The sequence below is a fragment of the Pistacia vera genome, unplaced genomic scaffold (genome assembly GCF_008641045.1).
Source record: "Pistacia vera cultivar Batoury unplaced genomic scaffold, PisVer_v2 Contig101, whole genome shotgun sequence".
In the NCBI taxonomy this organism is placed as follows: Eukaryota; Viridiplantae; Streptophyta; class Magnoliopsida; order Sapindales; family Anacardiaceae; genus Pistacia; species Pistacia vera.
In genome coordinates, this window is record NW_022195039.1 from 592,125 (window position 1) to 615,471 (window position 23,347).

Genomic DNA, 23,347 nt, shown 5'->3' on the forward strand with positions numbered 1-23,347 from the left:
GAATAGAGAGAAAGAAAGAACAGTAAGAATTAGAAAGAAAAAAAGAGCCGTGAGAATTAGAAACAGAGAAAGAAAAGAGAAAGAACTAAGAAAGAATGAAGAAGAAAAGAAATAAGTAAGGAAAGAACCAAAGAGGAAGTTGCGGGGATAGAAGAGAATAGGATTTACTTACTGAGCATTTTTGTGTTCACCCCATTGTTTTTCTATGATTTGCAGGAAATAGGTGAGAAGCAGTCAGATGGACATCGAAAAGCAGAGAGAAATGGCATCACTATCTACCGTTGCTAAAGTTTTTGTAGATGTTATTTTGATATATGTAAAGAATTATATTTTATAAGTAAAGAAAAATTTGGGCCCAACTATTTTTCATATGCTAAGTATGTATGTTTTTCATTGTATATGTTCTAAAGTATACTAGTAGAAAGTAGTTATTACAGAGATATTTTGGGTTGTTGCTTAAGGGTTAATTCGCTAATTGTTCGAGAGAAAGTTAGTGGAATATCAGGGAGTTTGGCCTTTAGAATAAGCTTAATTAGGTTAGCATAATTGTTAATGCATATGATTAAATTGGTGTGAAATATGTGCCCTAGGTTTAGTCATATTGATATGTTTACCAAAGTATTATAAAATTCTGCTTTTGTTTAGTTTTTAGTTTGTTTTATTTTTCATTAAATTCATTCTTAAAATTATGTTTCATCAAATAGCAACAAAATAGACTAGTTTGGTACTTGGTAGGTAGTTCTCTTGGGAATTGACACTCGTTTGGTCGAGCTTTATTACTTGCGCGATTTCTTACACTTGCATATAGCCTGTCAAGTTTTTGGCGCCGTTGTCAGGGAACTATGTTGTTTTACCAATATCGATACAAAATATTTAGTTGCTAATTTGATGTGTTTTATTTTTGCTTAGAAATTAATTTTTATTTTTGTTTTGTTTGTTTCTTTTAGCTAGATCTTAGAGAGCTTACGTTCAAAAGGTGGTGGTGATCTTAATCCACTAGATTTTGAGATCGAGAGAACAGCTAAACAATTGAGGAAAGAAAAGAGGCAAGCTAAGTTTGAAAAATCAATGGCTAACATAGGAATTGTAAATCCCAATGTGGAAAATCAAGAGAATGAGAATGAGGATACCATAGGAGGAAATGCAATGGGTGGAGCAGTAGTGGGTCGAAGAGCATTGAAGGACTACTCTAGTCCTAGTGTCCTACTGTTGATGGGTGCTATTCTAACATTAGGAGACCACCAGTTCAAGCGAATAATTTTGAGATCAAGCTAGCAATTATTCAAATGATTCAACAGTTGGTCCAATTCGTTGGGTTACCTAATGATGATCACAACCTGCATATCGCCAACTTTCTGGAGTTATGCGACACATTCAAGCATAATGGAGTATTCGATGATGCAATTAGGCTGCGGCTTTTCCCATTTTCTCTTTGGGATAAAGCTAAGGCTTGGTTGATTTCTTTGCCATCTGGGAGCATCACGACATGGAACGAGTTAGTTTAAGCGTTCCTCACTAAATATTTTCCACCTGCCAAGCTGAGAAGTGAGATTACCAATTTTTACCAACAAGACTTGGAGTCATTATATGAAGCATGGGAAAGGTATAAGGATCTCTTACGAAGGTGCCCTCACCATGGTTTACCAATCTGGTCACAAGTGCAAACATTCTACCAATGGTTGTTGCCAATTATTCAAGCCATGATAGATGCTGCAAGTGGAGGAGCCTTGAACAATAAAACACCAAAGGAAGCATACAATTTGATTGAAGTGATGGAAAATAATAACTATATGAAGAGTTCAGAGAGAACTTCAATAAGGAAATCAACGGGAGTGCACAAAGTTGACGGTTACACCACATTGGTTGCTCAACTTTTAGCCATTCAAAAGCAATTGGGCATTGTTTTAAAGATAAATGTAATTGATTATTCTCTTCTAACTTGTGAATTTTGTGTAGGTAATCACTCCTCAAGAAATTTTCAAGAAGGAAGTCCATTCGCCTCACTTGAACAAGTAAATTATGTGAATAACTTCCAAAGAGGGCAAGGAAATCTGTACTCAAATACTTATAATCCATCATGGCAGAAACATCCGAACTTCTCATGGAGCAATAATAATGAGAAAAAACAACCTCCTGTTTTTCAAACTCAAAAGCCAAAATCTAACTTAGAGAATGTGCTTACCAAGTTCATTGAAGAGATAAGCAAGAGGTTTAAGAAGACTGAAATCCTTGCCCGTGAGACTCAAATTGGGCAAATTCATAACATATTAGCGGGAAGAGTTCAAGGAGTTTTGCCGAGTGATACAGAGAAGAATCCCAAGGAATAAGCGCATGCAATCACTTTGAGGAGTGGAAGAATTTTGGAGAATTCAGAGGGTGAAAAATAGAAGCAAGAACAAGAGAAGGATTTGAAGGAAGAGCAGAAGAACAATCGCCGTGGTGAGGAAATTTATCGCCATAGTAAGCATGAAAATTTGGAGAAGCTTGTCGGCATGAAGGACAATTGTTGTAGTGATGAAACTTATGGCCATGGCAATCGTGAAGCAACTCCCGAATCGTCAGAATTTTCAACTCATCGCCGCGGCGATGAGTCTTGTGGATGTAACGAGCGTGAATCTGAGGAGAAACTTTCTTTGAGCCATGTAAACCTTCCGTACCCACATTGTTTGAAGAATTAGAAGCTTGACAAGCAATTTGGTAAGTTTATTGATATGTTTTGAAGTTTACATATTAATATCCTTTTTGTTGATATGCTAGAACAGATGCCAAAATATGCAAAGTTTTTGAAGGAGATCCTCACGCACAATAGAAAATTTGAGGAACATGAAAAAGTTATGTTAAGCACGCTGATTCAAAAGAAACTACCACCTAAACTATGAGATCGAAGGAGTTTTACTATCCCTTGTATTATTGGTAGTTGTTGTTTTAATAAGGTTTTATATGATTTAGGGGCAAGTATAAATTTAATGCCGTTTTCCATTTACAGGAAACTTGGATTAGGAGAAGTGAAGCCAACCATCATGTCTCTCCAATTAGCTGATCGATCAATAACATATCCTAGGGGGGTGGTAGAAGATGTCTTGATTAAGGTAGACAAACTGATTTTCTCAATAAATTTCATAGTGGTAGACATAGAGGAAGATCGAGAAATGCCTTTAATCCTAGGATGACCTTTCCTAGCCATGGGTAAAGCATTGATAAATGTTCATCAAGGGAAACTAATCTTAAGGGTAGAAGATGAACAAGTAGAGTTTAATGTCTTTGATGTTAAGAAGCGTCCATCCGACTTAGACACATACTTTGAGATTAGTGTCCTTGATAACAAGTGAATAAAAAATTAGAAGAAAACTACCCTAGTTCACCCCTAGAGAATTGTTTAGTCAACTCTAGGACTATGGAGGTTGATTTTGAGATGGTAGATGAACAACAATTAAAGCCCTATGTGAATGGTGAAATTAAGGATATGAGGGCTTGGATTCTCCTAGATGATCTAGATTGAAGAGAATGAAAAGTAAAGCTTACAACTTTAACCAAGTGCTTTTGGGAGGCAACCCAAGCTTTTTATTCTTATTTTATTGATTAGTGTGTTATTTTTGCAAGTGCTAATTTTCAAGTATGTTTAATTTTTTTTTTCTATTTTGTGTAAATAATTTTGATGTTGTGGTTGTTTCTCTAAATTCATAAATTTGACACGTGATGTGTGTTTCCGATGAGGTGCACTATAAGTTTCTTTGTTTTGATAGAATTAAAAGACAACAATGTAATAAAACGAGTTGGTGATCGAATTGTCATGCGTATTCGTACTTCACTATTGCAAAAGGGGGAGGGGGGGGGGGGGGGGGGGTAACTTTTCTTTTTCTCTGTTTTTGTTTATATTTGTATATTGGGGACAATGTAGATTTTAGGTTAGGGGTAAGGGAAGTTTCTTCCCAAAGACTTCGAATTCATGGATTTATGTGAATTTTTATTTTTATTTTTCTGTTCTGTTTTGAATTTTGGTTCTATTGTTGGATTAATTTATATGTCTATAATAGGAATGTGATTGCTATAACATGTAACAAATGGAGGATATTAATTTTTGCCTTTAATTACGAATGATTGTAAATGTTAATGACATTTAGTTTGAGACCCTAGCGATTTGTGGATTGGAAGTGGTTAAGTTTAGACGTTTTATGTGTGAATTTTCCATGAATATTTTTGTGATCTCAACAAACTCTAGAACTCATTTGAGAACCACTCAAGGCGAAATCCTAGAGTTCACATCACTTAGGAAATGATTTAGGTTGTTTTTGGACCGATTGAGTCTTTCAAGCTGACTTTTTTTATTATTATCGCTAGTTAACTTTTTGAGCCTTTTAAACACAATTCAGCCTTGTTTTTCTTTCTTTGAATTTAATTTTTACCCTACCCTGATTATGAGCCTAAAATTCAATCCTACCCAGTTTATCCTTAAGAGACTTAATTATTATTCAAGCTTAGTATGAGTATTGGTGAGGAAGTGTAGTTTTGCCACAACCCAGGTTTATGTGAAGAAATTGGTTGGGGGTTGTGGAGTGCTTGTAAGATCTGTGGGGCTGTGTGTGTGTTTTCTACTTTCTTCTTATTATTATTGTAAAAAAAAATGAAGAAAAAAAATATGAAAAAAATAATAAAAAAAAAAAAGAGAAAGAAAAGAAAAGTGGGCATTGAAAAGCATTGTGAAGATTTGGAATTATGCAAATGGGTTTATATTACTATCGAAAAGAAAAAGCTCGATAAACGTTGGGAAGCTATTAAGTGAAAAAGGAAAGTGTTTTTGTATGACAGTAATAAGAATGAATGAAAATTAAGTCTCTTAATTTGATTTTTGTTAATTTCCCTTTTTGTTCCTTCATGAACTCATACCCTAGCCTAATGTTACAACCTTTACAAAGACCTATTGATCCAAGGTAATGTGAAATTCTACATTAGTGGAGAATGATTTGAAAAGTGAGCCTATGGAGTTTGATTCCATGATTCACGTATAAGTCATAACCCGAATACTGAGATCAAAATTTTATTCATGAATGTTATTCATAAAACCATCCGGGTTTGTAGACTAATGGTTTATGGTTGTATGGATGTTTTAGGGTTGATAATGAAAATGGAATTGACATTTGCATTGTTTGTGAGTTTAGGCAATTCTTAATTATTCTATTTGTTTTGTGTATATGCTATTTTTGAGACACTTTTATGAACTGATCCAAGAATTTTTTTAGTTTTTGTTCTTTTTATGTGTATTTTTATTTTTGGAGTTTAGGTTAAGTTTAGTGTGGATGTTTGAGGGTATCATCGCTGGAAACCTTCACGAGACGACAACTCGTCCAACTAGGGCCGCCTAAGGGTTTAAAGGTTTGTTGCATATGCTAAATGCAATCGTGTCAATCTACGAAAGTGATTTAAGATAGTTTAGATATAGGTTTTAATTGGTTGTTTTATTTTTAAGCTTAGAGACTTACTTTATCGCTTAGTTTGCTAGAGACTAGCAAAAAGCTAGTTGGGGGTTGTGATAAGAGCTTGAAAGTGTATATTTTGTATGTGATTTAATTGGATTATTTATGGAAAAATGTGTTTAAATTGTGGAATTTGAATTAATTATTTCATAAATACCTTTTACGGGATCACGGGTGTATTTTGAGCATTTTCAGGTTCAAACTGATATTTGAAGGAAAAAGAATGATGTCGAGCAAGAATTGGAGTTGAAACGAGAAAGTTGTGACATGTCGAAGATACAACGTAAAATCTGGAAATCCTTCAAGATGAGCATGCTTCGATGTTTCGATCATAGCTTAAGCTGTAGAAATCAGAATTCGACAATTTTTGTGGTGTTGGAAAGCTTATTCAGAGAGATACAAAGTTTGATGAATTTACCAAATTCTGAATATCACGGACTCGTGGGACAGAAAGAACGCTCGTCATAGCGATGGGTCACGAGCCTGTTTGGGCTATTACATTCTCCTAGTCTGAATCTAAATGGGTGAAGGCATTTAATTCTTTCCTAAGTAACCTCCAAACCCTAGCACTATAAATAAGAGTCTTTAATCAGTTTTAGATGGGGCCCCGGGGGGGGGGGGGGGGGGGGGGGGGGGGGGGGGGGGGGCGAAAAGAAGAAAGGACAGCTACTATTTTTGGAGACTGGAATTCTTGCAGTTCGCGTTTGCCAATTAGAGAAGTTTTTCTATTTTTCTTTTTTGAACTCATGTTATTGAATACAATGGTTGTTTTTATTACTGCAATTATGAACTAAATCCCTTTTCTGGGCTAAAGATGTAGCCCAATTTATGAATATGTGTTGACTTTATTGTTGTTAATTCTTATTGAGCATTAATTCTAAGTTTTATTATTGTGTGTAATGCTTTCAATTCTTAAGGATCCGAGAGTTGAATGATATCATGGATTGGGTTAAGATCAAGAGATGAAACCTGATTTGTCTAAGGTAATAAAACCATAGATTGAGCGAACGCTAGAGATAGGTTACCGCGATCTATGAGGCTTTGATAAATTCCATAGAACTTAATGATCTCTTAGCTCCTAAATCCAACTTAGAGATATTTTGGGTTGTTGCTTAAGGGTTAATTCACTAATTGTTCGAGAGAAAGTTAATGGAATATCAAGGAGTTTGGCCTTTAGAATAAGCTTAATTAGGTTAACAATAATTGTCAATGCATAAGATTAAATTAGTGTAAAATATGTGCCCTAGGTTTTGTCATATTAATCTGTTTACCCAAGTATTAATAAAATTCTGCTTTTGATTTGTTTTTTAGTTTATTTTCTTTTTCATTAAATTCATTCTTAAAATTATGTTTCATCAAATAGCAACAAAATAGACTAGTTTGGTACTTGGTAGGTAGTTCTCTTGGGATTCGATACTCGTTTACTCGAGTTTTATTACTTGTGTGATTTCGTACACTTGCGAATAGCCTGTCTATAGACACTGATATGACCATGAACCAAACGCACCCTAAATGTTACTTTATGGGTGTGTTTGTTTTATTATTTTGAGTAGTATTTTTCAAATATTATTGGTAAGTAGAGTTGGGTGATTATTACAAGGTAGAATTTAAAAATTAAAAAAAAAAAAAAAAAAAACCACTAGGTTTGCTAATTTAACTAAACACCCCAATATATAAAAATTTTGTAAAATGATAAAAACACCCCCACCCACCCATATTAGCCAAATTCTGCCCACCACCGTCAGAATCTAGCTGAAATCTGGTGTTACGTGCATGACCAGTCAGATCTGGCCAGTTGTTCGCTGATCTGGCCTTTTGCGATCAGATCCATCATGAATCTGGCCAGAAAATGTCAGATCTACAGCTAAAGATATGGTTGTCATTGACGGTCAACAACGACCATCTCTTGGCCCGGCCAGATCCACCACAAAAGACCAGATCGATGCATTATTGGCCACGGATCTAACCATCAGTGGCGATCGGAATTTGTCACAATGGTGCACTATCGACCGGAAATGGTCGGTAATAAGTGGATCTGGCCTTTTTCGGCTAGATCGTTGAATGACTGGCAAGATCCGACCAGGTGTGCACTGTAACGCCAAATTCTGGTCATATTCTGGCGGTGGTGGCCAGAATTTGGCCACTGTAGGTGGGTGGGTGGGGGTATTTTTGTCATTTTATAAAATTTTTATATATTGGGGTGTTTAGTTAAATTAGCAAACCTAAGGATTTTTTTATTAATTTTTAAATTCTACCTCGTAATAATCACCCAACTCTACTTACCAATACTATTTCAAAAATACTATTCAAAATAATAAAACAAACACACCCATAGGGTGCATTTGGTTCACGGTCATATAAGTATCTATCATCCCCAAACCACTTAAACTACCACCTTAATACAAGACTTTTAATACATTTCACCGACAATTCTCAATTAATTTCTTCTCTACAGTTATAAATGCTTCTAAGATTCCTTGCTACCCACCAACAGCCATTGTCCTTAACGTAGAATTCAATACTGACTTTTATTTAAGATCAACAGAAAGTAATGAGTTAGTTGCAACTTAAGAAATAAAGGTATAAATGAAGGTTGATTAGAGAGTATATAGCTGTAAGGGAAGAAAATAATTGAATAATTTGTTTTAAACTATTCACATGGACCCTCATTTATGCCTTTCATCGACACCACTTAAATTGCCCCAGACAGATTTTACATTTTGGGGAAGAAAAGTCTATTCAGTGGCCCTTCCAGTTGAAATTTCATCCTACCAAATTGACAAAATGATTTTAACTAAATGAGATGACATTTATATGGGGTTAAATACATTCTGGTCCTAAGGGTGATTGTCATCAATGAATGATAATGGATAGTTATATGCTAATGCATGGTGATAAGTGGATGATAGAGAATTTTGCAATATATAATAAGACACTGACATTACATTATTGGATGGTCTCACCGTGAGAAGTGAGATGGAGAGACTTCCATATAATTTTTTCTTCAATAAAAAATACTTACATGGACAGTCTCACCAAATCTATATATATATATCTCACATATGCTCCAACACTTAAATAAGAACAATTGATCTATTTTGCTACTACATTAAATTAAAACATTTCTGATACTAATTAATTCTTGGAGTGATAATCTCAACAGAGCTTTGAAATTTGAAGTAGACCTACCTCAGATTCCACAGCTAAAGCAGTTGTTTGAGCACACCAAATCGTATGGGGCATTTAAGTGGTTGGAGATGATAGGCATAATGAGGGCCATGTGAATTTAGTTAATTGTGGGATTGATTTATTTATTAAATGCAAGATTTATCAATTACTTTTTGCCCTTACAACTATTACCACTAGTCAACCTTCATTTCTTAATTTGTAATATAATTCTCTTAACAACCAATTCGTTAACTGTTTGATGATTTCAAAACAGTCACTATTGAATTATACTTTTTTTACCCTCTCAATGTAAATTTTTAAGCGGGGAAAATTTCCTTAAAGCTCTAAATTGATTACTTAGTACTATTATTTTAGTATAATCTCCACTAATTCATGGTAACACTAGTTTTGACACAAATGAAAACCTATTATAATTTTAAAAAAAAAAAAAAAAAGCTTCAACGTTGGTCGCATCAATTTCTTACATTATGGTTTATTAATTGAGTGGCAAGTTCATTAATAGCTAATGCATGCATGCATTAATTGGAAACTTGTTGCAGTAGCCAGATCTAGTAGTTTAAGCTTCAATTCAAGTGATCATATATTTTCCAGATACTTGAATAAAATACGGATATGATACATGGTTGATGAAAACAATTTTAAAGGAAAAAATACAATACATATCATTAACAAAACGATATAAGAATTTTGAAAAACTCAAGAGAAGATCGTAATTCAATAAAAAACGCATAGTAATAAATCAATATAATATTTAAAAAAAATCTTACAAATAATATTTGCATAAAAATGGGTGGTGAAAAAATGAATGAAGAGTGAAACAAAAAGTCAAACTCATTAAATTCTCTTTCATTATTTTACAATCATTTATATGAAGAACTGTAAAATTTCTTTGTAAGTTTAGATATCCCGACAAATTGTGGTGATGATTTAATTAGAGAATTGAAATTAGTGGACCTACCCCAGGTCAACAGCCTGGAAAGCAAGTCTTTAAGGGCAGCAACTTTTTCTCTCATGATCTTCCCTTTTTCAGAATACAAAATTGCTTCCAAGGCTTCCAGTATTCTATTTCGGAAATTTCCCCTCAACACCAACCAATCCCCATACTGTCTCCATTGTTCGCTGGTTCAGCCCTGATCCGCGAAAAAAGCCTGCAAATCATCGCACGCCAACGATGGTACTCCGTTATAGACTTCGCTCCGCCATGGTCACAAACACCCAACGAAGAATGTTCCAGGATTTTTAACTGGGGAGCCCAGGGAACTATCTTTCCATAAGCGCTAGTCCTTTCTAAAAAGCCTTTGGGCAAATTGTCCTCCGGATTGCCTCTAAATGACAAAGAAACTGAATCCTATTTTCTCCAGGGCTTAGCTAATGCTGCTAGTCGGAAGCGAAGGCGTAACCACACTACCGAAACTTATGTAGGCAACTGAAGATGTTTCACGTCCGTTTAACCATCCAGACCGCCGTATTTATCAGAATCGGGAGGCGGCGGAGATGTTAAGATTAAGGGGCCAACGTTCAGAAAAATTTTCAGTCTTGACTTGATGGTGTCAACAACTGTAATGTCTAGTTCCTCAAAGGAGTTTTGGCAACCGCGGTTGCATTCGGCAGCATTTTTCCAACTCTGAGCAGCCTAACTGAGAAGGTGAATCATTGATCCGGAGACGACTCCATCGGGAAGATCCACTGCACGTATTGTAGAAATCCTGGAAAAATCAAGGGTTTGGTCTCCAGGTCCTGTAATATAAGGAAAAAGAAAATTTCATCCATGATTTTGAACTTATGACAAAGTGGAAAGCGAAAAAGGATAAAGGGAAAGCTATGACATAACTTTTGAAACAGTTTAAGTTAAATACGCATACCGTTGATTCCCAACTGTTGCCTCAGATTATCTGTTTCAAGATGGACAAGCAGCGGACGAAGACGCCGGTCCAGAACGGTACCAGGGAGCTGCATTTCTTTGCCATTCCGCCGCGAAACAAAAGAAACGCACCGAGATCAAGCAGGAATCTCCATCCCTGTCTCCACCACCGCCGTTTGAATAGCCCTCTGAAAATTCCAGGTGTTGCCTTCAGAAAGTACTCCACTGCCACTCGGAGGGCCCTGGCCTTGTGCACGTACCCTTCCGGTAATCCTGTGTCAACATCGTAGGGTTTTTGTTATCAAACTTTCCATCTTTGGAAAATGCGAGGCATTAGACGAGGCGTGCTGAAGAAAGAGAATACAATTCTGGAGCAGCCTGTGAAAGCCTCTGGGTGAGGGAAAAGAGAGGGGCGACATGAGATGTAAAAGGAAATGTCAACAGGCTATGTGTTTTTTGGCTTCTTTTGGCTTCTGCCATGGTTGATAGTGGCTAAGTTGCTAACAAACTATTGATAATTTATTGAGAGCTGTGTGCATATCAGGCAGGGAAAGGCATATATAAATATTATGATATGTTAAGGAGTCTCGTTCTAGACGTGTATTTATTGTTGAATCATATTTGGAAAATTAATATAACCTACAAAAGGTATAGGAAGTTCCCTCACATCCAGATGTTTTAGAAATGACAATAGTCTACCCATTCGTAACTAATCAATTACAAAAATACTTTTTGAACAAACAAAAACTAACCAAAACAATAATATTATACCATAACTAGTACAATTACAAAAGATTTATTATAATTTCCCCATTAAGATATCATAAATATAAATTTCTCTTAGGTATTTATTTAAAAATTGCCCTTATAGTTTACCGTTTTCGTAGAGTTTTCGTCATCTTACTAATCGCATTTTTCATTTAATCCGGTAAATTAACTTACAATTAAACCCTAATGAAATACTACAGTAGGGGGTAATTATTATTTATGATATGACAGAAAATTATTATTACTGATAACTTAGAGAGAAATTGTATAATAAACTCTTACAAAATTCCTTTCTAAAAACAACAATAATTACTTGTTCACATTGATAGAGGACTCAAACCAAGTCTTCATACATTATATATATAGAATCAAAGCCATTAGACTAAATAGTAAAAGACACTACAAATATCGGAACTTTCTTAGATCAATTCCTAAACAAACCCTAACTAGTGTTTTTCAAATCAAATTTTACTGAAATTGATCTAACCAAAGAAATTGGTGGCTCATTGGTGCTTGTGGAATTGAGGGCCACTACAGGTAGCCAAAGGCAAATTGCGTCATCCCAACATAGTCATAAATTTTTTTTAAATTTTTTTAATTTTTTTATTATTATTATTTTAGGTGATTTTGGGTTTTTCTTTAAAATGGGGATATTTTAGGATTTGTGTTTTGAAATGATTATGATTTTTCATAAGTAAAATATATTAAAAAATAATTTTTCGACAAGAATATTTTGCCTTTTTACAGTATTTATTTAAATATAATATATATATATTTTTCACTTTTGGGTATATCATGTTAGTTTTTAAGATGCTAGGAAGGCTATATACTTAAACCAAATTTAGGTAGGTTGACGTATTTTCCCTTCAATGTTGACGGCGAGTGGTGGGTAAAGAAACGTGGTGGTTGTAAGGCATTGAATAATAGTTAGATGGATTTCATATTTTATTGAAAAAACCTATATAAACACACCATGCTATCTAGTGGACAATTTCACAAACCATGCATAACCTTATATAATTATACAAATGATTTATCTTTGTGTGATTACTCAATTATGAAATGCAGTCGCTGGTTTTTGAAAGTATCATACACCTTATATAATAATAAAAATTTCTAGATATATCAAACCTATTGTTTATGGTTGATATAGTTTACTCCATAATATTATAGATTATTTTTCTTATTTTTTTTTTTTAATCAATTCCAAATTCAAATATGAGTTTGATTTATTTTCTAGTATCCAAAAATAAAATAGTGCAAATACATTTGTAGTCATTTTTTTATATAAATAAAAGTAGAGGATAAAAGTATTCTTTTTTATAAATAATTTTTCCCTTATATATACGTGAGGATTGTCTAAAAAAGTAGAGAGATAAAAATGCATGGAATTCTTTTTTTTTTTCATGTTTTTTTGTCATACATATGATTCTTTGGTTTTTCCTATACTTGTTTTAGGAAACGAAAATTATTTGTGAGCAAGAATTATGTTAAATAAAATCTAGTACGACAGTAATCCAAAAATCCCTTCTTTCTTGTTTCTTTCATTTCCTCTAATGCAAATACATCTGTAGTATTTTTTTTTCATATAATAAAGTAGAGGATAAAGTATTCTTTTTTTATAAATAAATTTTCCCTTATATATATACTGTGGAGGATTGTCTAAAAAAGCAGAGAATAAAAAATGCATGGAATATTTGTTTTTTTGTCATACATATGATTCTTTGTTTTCTATACTTGTTTAGGAAACGAAAATTATTTGGAACAAAGATTATGTTATATAAAATCTAAATACGACTAGTAATCCAAAAATCCCTTCTTTGTTCTTTCATTTCCTCTAATTTAAAACGTCTTTTTATCCTTTTTATATTCAGTGTTTTTTTTTTTTTTTTTCTCTCTATTATGTTCAACAAATTTAGGGTGAATTTTTTTCCTCTCTCCAAGTTAATTAGCGTTACACCATAATGAAATCTGGGCCATAATATGATTTCCTCCCATCATATTTTTTAAAGCTGTGTAAATTTTTGGTTAAAAATGTGTAAGTTCGTATTAAGTGACTCAATTCAGCAAGCAGCTAACCAATGAGAAGATGCCACGTCAGGGTTGTGTGAGAGAAAGTTTGTGAGAAGAGATTCTCTACAACCTGACGTGGCAACTCATATTGGTCAGCTCAAAATGGGTTTGCCTACCTATTTACGAGTTAACCAATGACAAGATGCCACATCAGGGTTGTAAGAAAATTTGTGAGAAGAGGTTGTGAGTGTAGCATATATATGGGTGCGTTTGGTTTAGAATGTGTATTCGAGGATTTATATAACTGTGTTTGGTTAGATTGGAACAAATTGATGGTATTATATAGATTACATTGTCCCTTTTAAAATATTAATATAATATTTTTTTTTAATCATTTTTTAACCCCAACATTTGAGATTTCTAAAACACCCTAGCCACAAAAGTTTAATTTTTAACAAAAACACCCCACCCACCCAAGCCACTCAGTTGCCTAAAACACCGCTAGCTGTCAATCCGGAAGGTGCAACAGAGATGTTCTTTGAGGGGTTTTGAAGAGGAGGTGAAGGGGAGTCGATCGATGCAAGTAGGGGCATTTCCGTAGAAACGCAACCAAAAAGCATCGAAAAAAGGGAAATTGCAGAAAATAGTGGGCTTCGCCGAGATTGGGGGCAATTCCGGTGATGGGGTTTGGTGGGATTTGAAGTGGAAAATGAGAGGAGTAAGAGTGGTGGTGGTTAGGGGCCGACGGTGATGTCGGAATCAGCCTAGATCAAGCTTAATACGGGCAACTACCAAACCAAAAAATCCAGATCCACGGCCCTCGATATGGCCAGAAAAAATGCCATATCATGCACGACCAACAGTCGTGGGCATTCTGGCAACGTTGGCTGATGGGGGTGGTAGTGGTGGTGACTATTGCAGTAGGACTATGGGGGTATTTGGATCATATAATATTTTATTATAGGGGATATTATATTAACGGAACGATAGATCACCTTGAAGATTACTAGGAATGTTTAGAAAATGTGTTTGGTTGGTTCGAATAAATTGGTGAATAATATGTTTGGTTGAAAGGATAAATTGGTGGGTATGTTATATAAATTACTAAATTGCCCTCCTTTTTAAATATATATATTTTTTTAATCATTTCTTTTAACCCCTCACATTTGAAATTTTGCTAAAACACCCAAATTATATAAAACTTTAATTTATAGCAAAATCACCCTCACCCACCCCAAGCCATTGCTGGCAGCCAGCCAGCGACCGCCACCACCCATCGCCGATAGTCGACAAAATGGCGCACAACTGGCCATATATGGCCAACCGTGTGCCATGGATCACAAATCAATGGTCGTTTCACAACTAGATTTACTGTCATTTCATGGCTAAAGATGTGGTCGTGAAACGGCTAGATCTATAGTCGTTTCGTGGCCAGATATATGGCCATGATCTTTGGCGGTGAAACGGCCAAATCTGGTCGTTTCTAGCCATGCACAATTACGGTGACCGATGCCAGCGACCGACGATGGTGAGTAACGGCCGCAATGGTCTTGGGTGACTGGAAGTATTTTGTTAACTTTTAAACTTTTTTGTGGCTAGGGTGTTTTAGCTAATTTCTCAAATGTAGGGGGGCTAAGTAATTATTATTTGGTAGACATTTGAGGACAATTGTGTCCGAAATAATTTTTAAATATGGGCAAAATAGGTATAAAAATTAGATTACCCAATGATGTTTTAATCCCAAGAGTGGGGGAGAGTATTGATTACCCCCCACATTACTAGCAGTAAACACTATTTGCAATAAAAGATTTCCGTAGTATTTTATTACTTGCAAACCAAACACAAGAATCTTGCAAAATAAACGAAGATTACCCTCATTATCTTATATGCCCCCAATCCAAGCGCAACTCTCTATATATATATATTCTCTCTCTTGCCCTTCTTCTTCTTCTTCATTTATTTTTCTTCATTATCTTATATGCCCCCGATCCAAACNCAAAAATACTATTCAAAATAATAAAACAAACACACCCATAGGGTGCATTTGGTTCACGGTCATATAAGTATCTATCATCCCCAACCACTTAAACTGCCCCTAATGGATTTAAGTTGGTATGATCAAACAACTTACTCTAAAGGCTGTAGAATCTGAAGGTAGCTCTACTTCAAATTTGAAGGCTCTTATTGAGATTTTCACGTCCAAGAATTAATTAGAATTAGAAATGTTTAATTTTAATGCAGTAGCAAAATAAGATCAATTGTTCTTATTCAAGTTGTTGGTACGAGCACCAACATGTGTAGCAATTTATATTAACTCTGAATTCTTTTCTCTTTTATCTATATTTACATTGAATGTAATCGATGTTTATTAAAACCATTAATTAATTAATTAATTTTATATATATATTGACTTGGTAAGATTGTCCCAAGTAAGCATTTTTTATTGAAGAGAAAAATGTATATGGAAGAGTCTCTCCACCTCACTTTGCTGACATGGTGAGACCCTCCAATAATTTAATGTCATGTATTATTATATGAGTAATACTACAGTTACCGACGGGTGTATACCGAATTTGTACACCGAATGACGTGACAAAATCTTGACCGTTGATTTATTATCAGTTAATATTAATCAACGATCAGGATTTTGTCACGTATTCGGTGCACAAATTCGGTATAAACTTTTCGGTAACTCTATCATTTTCTATTATTATATATTTGCAAAATTCTCTCTCATCCACTTATCACCGTACATTAGCATATAACTATCCATTATCATTCATTGATGACAATCACCATGGTGGTTTTGAAAATTAAAATAGTAGATATCTTTGTTTAATTGAACAGTCTCACCAAGTGAAAAAAATGAGGTACTGAGGCTATCACGTATAAGTATTTGTCAATGACTCGTAGTATCATGTCAATAATACCACCTTTAATACACAGACTTTTAATACATATTTCACCGACAATTCTCTCAATTAATTTCTTCTCTACAGTTATAAATGCTTCTAAGATTTCCTTGCCTACCCACCAACAGCCATTGTCCTTCAACGTAGAATTCAATACTGACTTTTATTTAAGATCAATCAGAAAGTTAATGAGTTAGTTGCAACTTAAGAAATAATGGTATAAACTGAAGGTTGATTTTAGAGAGTACAATAGCTGTAAGGGAAGAAAAATAATTGAATAATTTTGATTTAAACTAAATTCACATGGACCCTCATTTATGCCTTTCATCGACAACCACTTAAATTGCCCCAGACAGATTTTACATTTTGGGGAAGAAAGTCTATTCAGTGGCCCTTCCAGATGAAATTTCATCCTACCAAATTGACAAAATGATTTTAACTAAATGAGATGACATTTATATGGAGTTAAATACATTCTGGTCCTAAGGGTGATTGTCATCAATGAATGATAATGGATAGTTATATGCTAATGCATGGTGATAAGTGGATGATAGAGAATTTTGCAAATATATAATAATACATGAGTACATGACATTACATTATTGGATGGTCTCACCACGTGAGTAAAGTGAGATGGAGAGACTCTTCCATATAGATTTTTCTCTTCAATAAAAAATACTTACATGGACAGTCTCACCAAATCTATATATATATATAAATTCCTACACATGTTAGTGCTCTTTCCAACAACTTAAATAAGAACAATTGATCTTATTTTGCTACTACATTAAAATTAAAACATTTCTGATACTAATTAATTCTTGGATGTGATAATCTCAACAAGAGCTTTGAAATTTGAAGTAGACCTACCTTCAGATTCCACAGCCTTAAAAGCAAGTTGTTTGAGCACACCAAATCCGTATGGGGCAATTTAAGTGGTTGGAGATGATAGACATGAATGAGGGCCATGTGAATTTAGTTTAATTAGTGGGATTGATTTATTTATTAAATGCAAGATTTATTCAATTACTTTTTGCCCTTACAACTATTACACTATAGTCAACCTTCATTTCTTAATTTGTAATAATTAATTCTCTTAACAACTAATTCGTTAACTGTTTGATTGAGCTTCAATAACAGTCACTATTGAATTATACTTTTTTGACCCTGCTCAATGTAAATTTTTAAGCGGGGAAAATTTCCTTAAAGCTCTAAATTGATTTACTTAGTACTAATTATTTTAGTATAATCTCCACTAATTCATGGTAACACTAGTTTTGACACAAATGAAAACCTATTTATAATTAAAAAAAAAAAAAGAAAATGCTTCAACGTTGGCCGCATCAATTTCTTTACATTATTGGTTTATTAATTGAGTGGCAAGTTTCATTAATAGCTAATGCATGCATAGCATTAATTGGATAACTTGTGTTGCAGTAGCCAGATCTAGCTAGTTCTAAGCTTCAATTCAAGTGATCATATATTTTCCAGATACTTGAATAAAATACAGGATATGATACATGGTTGATGAAAACAATTTTAAAGGAAAATAAATTATAATCATACATTATCATTAACAAAACGATATAATGAAATTTTGAAAAACTCAAGAGAAGATCGTAATTTCAATAAAAACTGCATAGTAGTCAAATCAATAATACTATATTTAGAAAAAAAATCTTACAAAGATTTGCATACAAAGTTTGCATACAAAGTGGGGTGGCAAAAAAATGAATGGAAGAGTGAAACAAAAAGTCAAACTCATTAAATTCTCTTTCATTTATTTTTTACCACATCACCTTGTATGAAAACCTTTGTAAAATTTCTTTGTAAGTTTAGCATTACTCAGCAATCAAATTGTGGTGATGATTTCAATTAGAGAATTGAAATTTGCAGTGGACCTACCTCCAGGCTCAACAGCCTGGAAAGCAAGTCTTTTAAGGGCAGCAACTTTTTCTCTCATCATCTTCCCTTTTTCAGAATACAAAATTGCTTCCAAGGCTTCCAGTATTCTATCTTTCGCGAAATTTCCCCCCTCAACACCCAACCCAATCCCCCATACTGTCTCCATTGTTCGCTGGTTCAGCCCTTGATCCGCGAAAAAAGCCCTGCAAATCATCGGCACGCCACCGATGATACTCTCCGTTATAGACTTCGCTCCGCCATGCGTCACAAACACCCCAACCGAAGAATGTTCCAGGATTTTTAACTGGGGAGCCCAGGGAACTATCTTTCCATAAGCGCTAGTCCTTTCTAAAAAGCCTTTGGGCAAATGTTCCTCCGGATTGCCTCTAAATGACCAAAGAAACTGAATCCTATTTTCCTCCAGTGCTTCAGCTAATGCTGCTAGCTCGGAAGGCGAAGGCGTAACCACACTACCGAAACTTATGTAGGCAACTGAAGATGTTTCACGTCCGTTTAACCATTCCAGACAGCCGTATTTATCAGAATCGGGAGGCGGCGGAGATGTTAAGATTAAGGGGCCAACGTTCAGAAAAATTTTCAGTCTTGACTTGATGGTGTCAACAACTGTAATGTCTAGTTCCTCAAAGGAGTTTATGGCAACCGCGGTTGCATTCGGCAGCATTTTTCCAACTCTGAGCAGCATAACTGAGAAAGGTGAATCTATTGATCCGGAGACGACTCCATCGGGAAGATCCACTGCACGTATTGTAGAAAATCCTGGAAGAAATTCAAGGGTTTGGTCTCCAGGTCCTGTATTGTAAGGAAAAAGAAAATTTCCATCCATGATTTATGAACTTTACTGACAAAGTGGAAACGCGAAAAAGGATAAAGGAAAAGCTATGACATAACCTATTTGAAACCAGTTACAGTTAAATACGCATACCGTTGATTCCCAACTGTTGCCTCAGATTATCTGTTTCAAGATGGACAAGCAGCGGACGAAGACCGCCGGTCCAGAACGGTAGCCAGGGAGCTTGCATTTCTTTTGCCATCTCCGCCGCGAACCAAAGAAACGCATCCGAGATCAAGCAGGAAATCTCCATCCCTGTCTCCACCACCGCCGTTTGAATAGCCCTCTGAAAATTCCCAGGTGTTGCCTTCAGAAAGTACTCCACTGCCACTCTCGGAGGGCCCTGGCCCTTGTGCACGTACCCTTCCGGTAATCCTGTGTCAACATCGTAGGGTTTTATGTTATCAAACTTTCCATCTTTTGGAAAATGCGAGGCATTAGACTGAGGCGTGCTGAAGAAAGAGAATATCAATTCTGGAGCAGCCTGTGAAAGCCTCTGGGTGAGGGAAAGAAGAGGGGCGACATGAGATGTAAAAGGAAATGTCAACACGGCTATGTGTTTTTGGCTTCTTTTGGCTTCTGCCATGGTTGATAGTGGCTAAGTTGCTAGACAAACTATTGATAATTTATTGAGAGCTGTGTGCATATCAGGCAGGGAAAGGCATATATATATATATATGATATGTTAAGGAGTCTCGTTCTAGAGAGTTGGTATTTATTGTTGAATTCATATTTGGGAAAATTAAAAATAACCTACCAAAGGTATAGGAAGTTCCCTCACATCCAGATGTTTTAGAAAATGACAATAGTCTACCCATTCGTTAACTAATACAATTACAAAAATACTTTTTGAACAATTACAAAAATACTTTTTGAACCCAAAACAATAACGTATTATACCCTAATTAACTAGTACAATTACAAAAGATTTTATTATAATTTCCCCATTAAGATGTCATAAAATATAAATTCTCCTCTTAGGTATTTTACTTAAAAATTTACCCTTTATAGTTACTGTTTTCGTTAGTATTTATGTCATCTTACTAATCCATTTTCATTTAATCCGTTAAATTAAACTTACAATTAAATCCTAATGAAATACTAACAGTAGGGGGTAAATTATTATTTATGATACGACAGAAAATTATTATTTACTGATAACTTAGAGAGAAAACTGTAATAAACTCTTACAAAAATTCCTTTTCTAAAAACTAACAATAAGTTACTTGTTCACATTGATAGAGGACTCAAACCCAAGTCTTCATACTATATATATATAATAGAATCAAAGCCATTAGACTAAATTTAGTAAAAGACAATACAAATAATCGGAACTTTCTTAGATCAATTCCTAAACAAACCCTAACCCTAGTGTTTTCTCAAATCAAATTCTTAACTAAATTTGATCTAAACCAAAGAAATTGGTGGCATCATTGGTGGCTTTGTGGAATTGAGTGGCCACTACAGGTAGCCAAAGGCCAAATTGCGTCTATCCCAACATAGTCAATCATAATTTTTTTTTAAATTTTTTTAAATTTTTTTATTATTTATTATTTTTTAGGGTGATTTTGGGTTTTTCTTTTAAAATGGGGATATTTTAGGATTTTGTGTTTTGAAATGATTATGATTTTTTCATAAGTAAAATATATTAAAAAATAATTTTTCGAAAGAATATTTTGCCTTTTTACGATTTATTTTAACATAATATATATATATATATATATTTTTCACTTTTGGGTATATCATTGTTAGTTTTTAAGATGCTAGGAAGGCTATATATTCAAACCAAATCTTAGGTAGGTTGACGTAATTTTCCCTTCAAATGTTGACGGCGAATGGTGGGTAAAGAAACGTGGTGGTTGTAAGGCAATTGAATAATAGTTAGATGGATTTCATTATTTTATTGAAAAAACCTATTATAACACACCATGCTATTGCTATATGGACAATTTCACAAACCCATGCATACACCTTATATAATTATACAAATGATTTATCTTTGTGTGATTACTCAATTATGAAATGCAGTCGCTGGTTTTTGAAAGTATCATACACCTTATATAATAATAAAAAATTTCTAGATATATCAAACCTATTGTTATGGTTGATATAGTTACTCCATAATATTATAGATTATTTTTCTTATTTTTTTTTTCTTATTTTTAATCATTTTTTTTTTCTTATTTTTAATCAATTCCAAATTCAAAATATGATGTTTGATTTTATTTTCTAGTATCCAAAAATGAAAATAGTGCAAATACATTTGTAGTCATTTTTTTTATAATAAATAAAGTAGAGGATAAAAGTATTCTTTTTTTATAAATAAATTTTCCCTTATATATATACTGTCGAGGATTGTCTAAAAAAGTAGAGAATAAAAATGCATGGAATTTTTTTTTTTTTTTCATGTTTTAGTCATACATATGATTCTTTGTTTTTCCTATTACTTGTTTTAGGAAACGAAAATTATTTGTGAGCAAGAATTATGTTATAATAAAATCTAAGTACGACTAGTAATCCAAAAATCCCTTCTTTCTTGTTTCTTTCATTTCCTCTAATGCAAATACATCTGTAGTCATTTTTTTCATAATAAATAAAGTAGAGGATAAAAGTATTCTTTTTTTATAAATAAATTTTCCCTTATATATATACTGTGGAGGATTGTCTAAAAAAGTAGAGAATAAAAATGCATGGAATATTTTTTTTTTGTCATACATATGATTCTTTGTTTTTCCTATTACTTGTTTTAGGAAACGAAAATTATTTGTGAACAAGTATTATGTTATAATAAAATCTAAATACGACTAGTAATCCAAAAATCCCTTCTTTCTTGTTTCTTTCATTTCCTCTAATTTTAACAACTGTCTTTTATCCCTTTTTTATATATTCAGTGTTTTTTTTTTTTTTTTTCTCTCTACTTATGTTCAACAAATTTAGGGTGAATTTTTTTTTCCTTCTCTCCAAGCTTAATTAGCGTTACACCATAATGAAATCCTTGGCCCTAAATATGCTTTCCTCCCATCATATTTTTTAAAGCTGTGTAAATTTTTGGTTACCTTTAATACAGAGACTTTTAATACATATTTCAACGACAATTCTCTCAATTAATTTCTTCTCTACAGTTATAAATGCTTTAAGATTTCTTGCCTACCCACAACAGCCATTGTCCGAACGTAGAATTCAATACTGACTTTATTTAAGATCAACCAGAAAGTCAATGAGTTAGTTGCAACTTAAGAAATAAATGGTATAAATGAAGGTGATAGAGAGTATAATAGCTGTAAGGGAAGAAAATAATTGAATAATTTTGTTTTAAACTAAATTCACATGGCCCTATTTATGCCTTTCATCGACAACCACTTAAATTGCCCCAGACAGATTTTACATTTTGGGGGAGAAAGTCTATCAGTGGCCCTTCCAGTGAAATTTCATCCTACCAAATTGACAAAAGATTTTAACTAAATGAGATGACATTTATATGGGGTTAAATACATTCTGGTTCTAAGGGTGATTGTCATCAATGAATGATAATGGATAGTATGCTAATGCATGGTGATAAGTGGATGAAAGAGAATTTTGGAAATTATAATAATACATGACATTACATTATGGATGGTTACCACCGTGAGGTAAAGTGAGATGGAGAGCTCTTCATATAGATTTTTCTCTTCAATAAAAAATACTTACATGGACAGTCTCACCAAATCATATAATATAAATTCCTACACATGTTAGTGCTCTTTCCAAAACTTAAATAAGAACAATTGTATTTTGCTACTACATTAAATTAAAACATTTTGATACTAATAATTCTGGATGTGATAATCTCAAAGAGCTTTGAAATTTGAAGTAGAGCTACCTTCAGATTCCACAGCCTTAAGAGCAAGTTTTTGAGCACACCAAATCCTGTAGGGGCAATTAAATGGTTGGAGATGATAGACATGAAATGAGGGCCATGTGATTTAGTTTAATTGGGGGGATTGATTTATATAAATGCAAGATTTATTCAATTACTTTTTGCCCTTACAACTATTACACTATAGTCAACCTTCATTTCTTATTTGTAATATAATTCTCTAACAACTAATTCGTTAACTGTTTGATTGATCTTCAACAACAGTCAATATGAAATACTTTTTTGACCCTGCTCAATGTAAATTTTTAAGCGGGGAAATTCCTTAAAGCTTAAATTGATTTACTTAGTACTAATATTTTAGATAATCTCCACAATCATGGTAACACTAGTTTTGACACAAATGAAAACCTATTTATAATTAAAAAAAAAAAAAAAAGCTTCAACGTTGGCCGCATCAATTTCTTACATTATTGGTTTATTAATTGGTGGCAAGTTTCATTAATAGCTAATGCATGCATAGCA

General features: G+C 33.7%; 1 protein-coding gene and 1 non-coding gene across 2 annotated transcripts; both read right to left on the reverse strand.

Moving 5' to 3' along the window:
- Positions 1-1,535: 1,535 nt before the first annotated feature.
- Positions 1,536-1,642, reverse strand: LOC116113215. The gene has a single exon (XR_004125384.1). It is a non-coding gene; the product is annotated as a small nucleolar RNA R71 (small nucleolar RNA).
- Positions 1,643-17,856: 16,214 nt separating this feature from the next.
- LOC116111896 (anthocyanidin 3-O-glucosyltransferase 2-like) lies at positions 17,857-19,626 on the reverse strand. The gene is made up of 2 exons (XM_031398083.1): positions 19,063-19,626; positions 17,857-18,929 (listed from the first exon to the last, which is right to left on the reverse strand). Exons 1-2 carry the CDS (start codon positions 19,553-19,555, stop codon positions 18,067-18,069), a joined length of 1,356 nt encoding a protein of 451 aa, XP_031253943.1. The 5' UTR covers positions 19,556-19,626; the 3' UTR covers positions 17,857-18,066.
- Between the last annotated feature and the right edge of the window lie 3,721 nt (positions 19,627-23,347).

What these genes read in the sequence shown, in the direction of transcription:
- LOC116111896 (XM_031398083.1), bottom strand. Translation starts at nt 19,555, where the DNA reads ATGGCAGAAGCCAAAAGAAGCCAAAAACACATAGCCGTGTTGACATTT. An exon ending in GCAACAGTTGGGAATCAACG is followed by an intron (nt 18,930 to 19,062) that starts GTATGCGTATTT and finishes CTTACAATACAG; the next exon opens with GACCTGGAGACCAAACCCTT.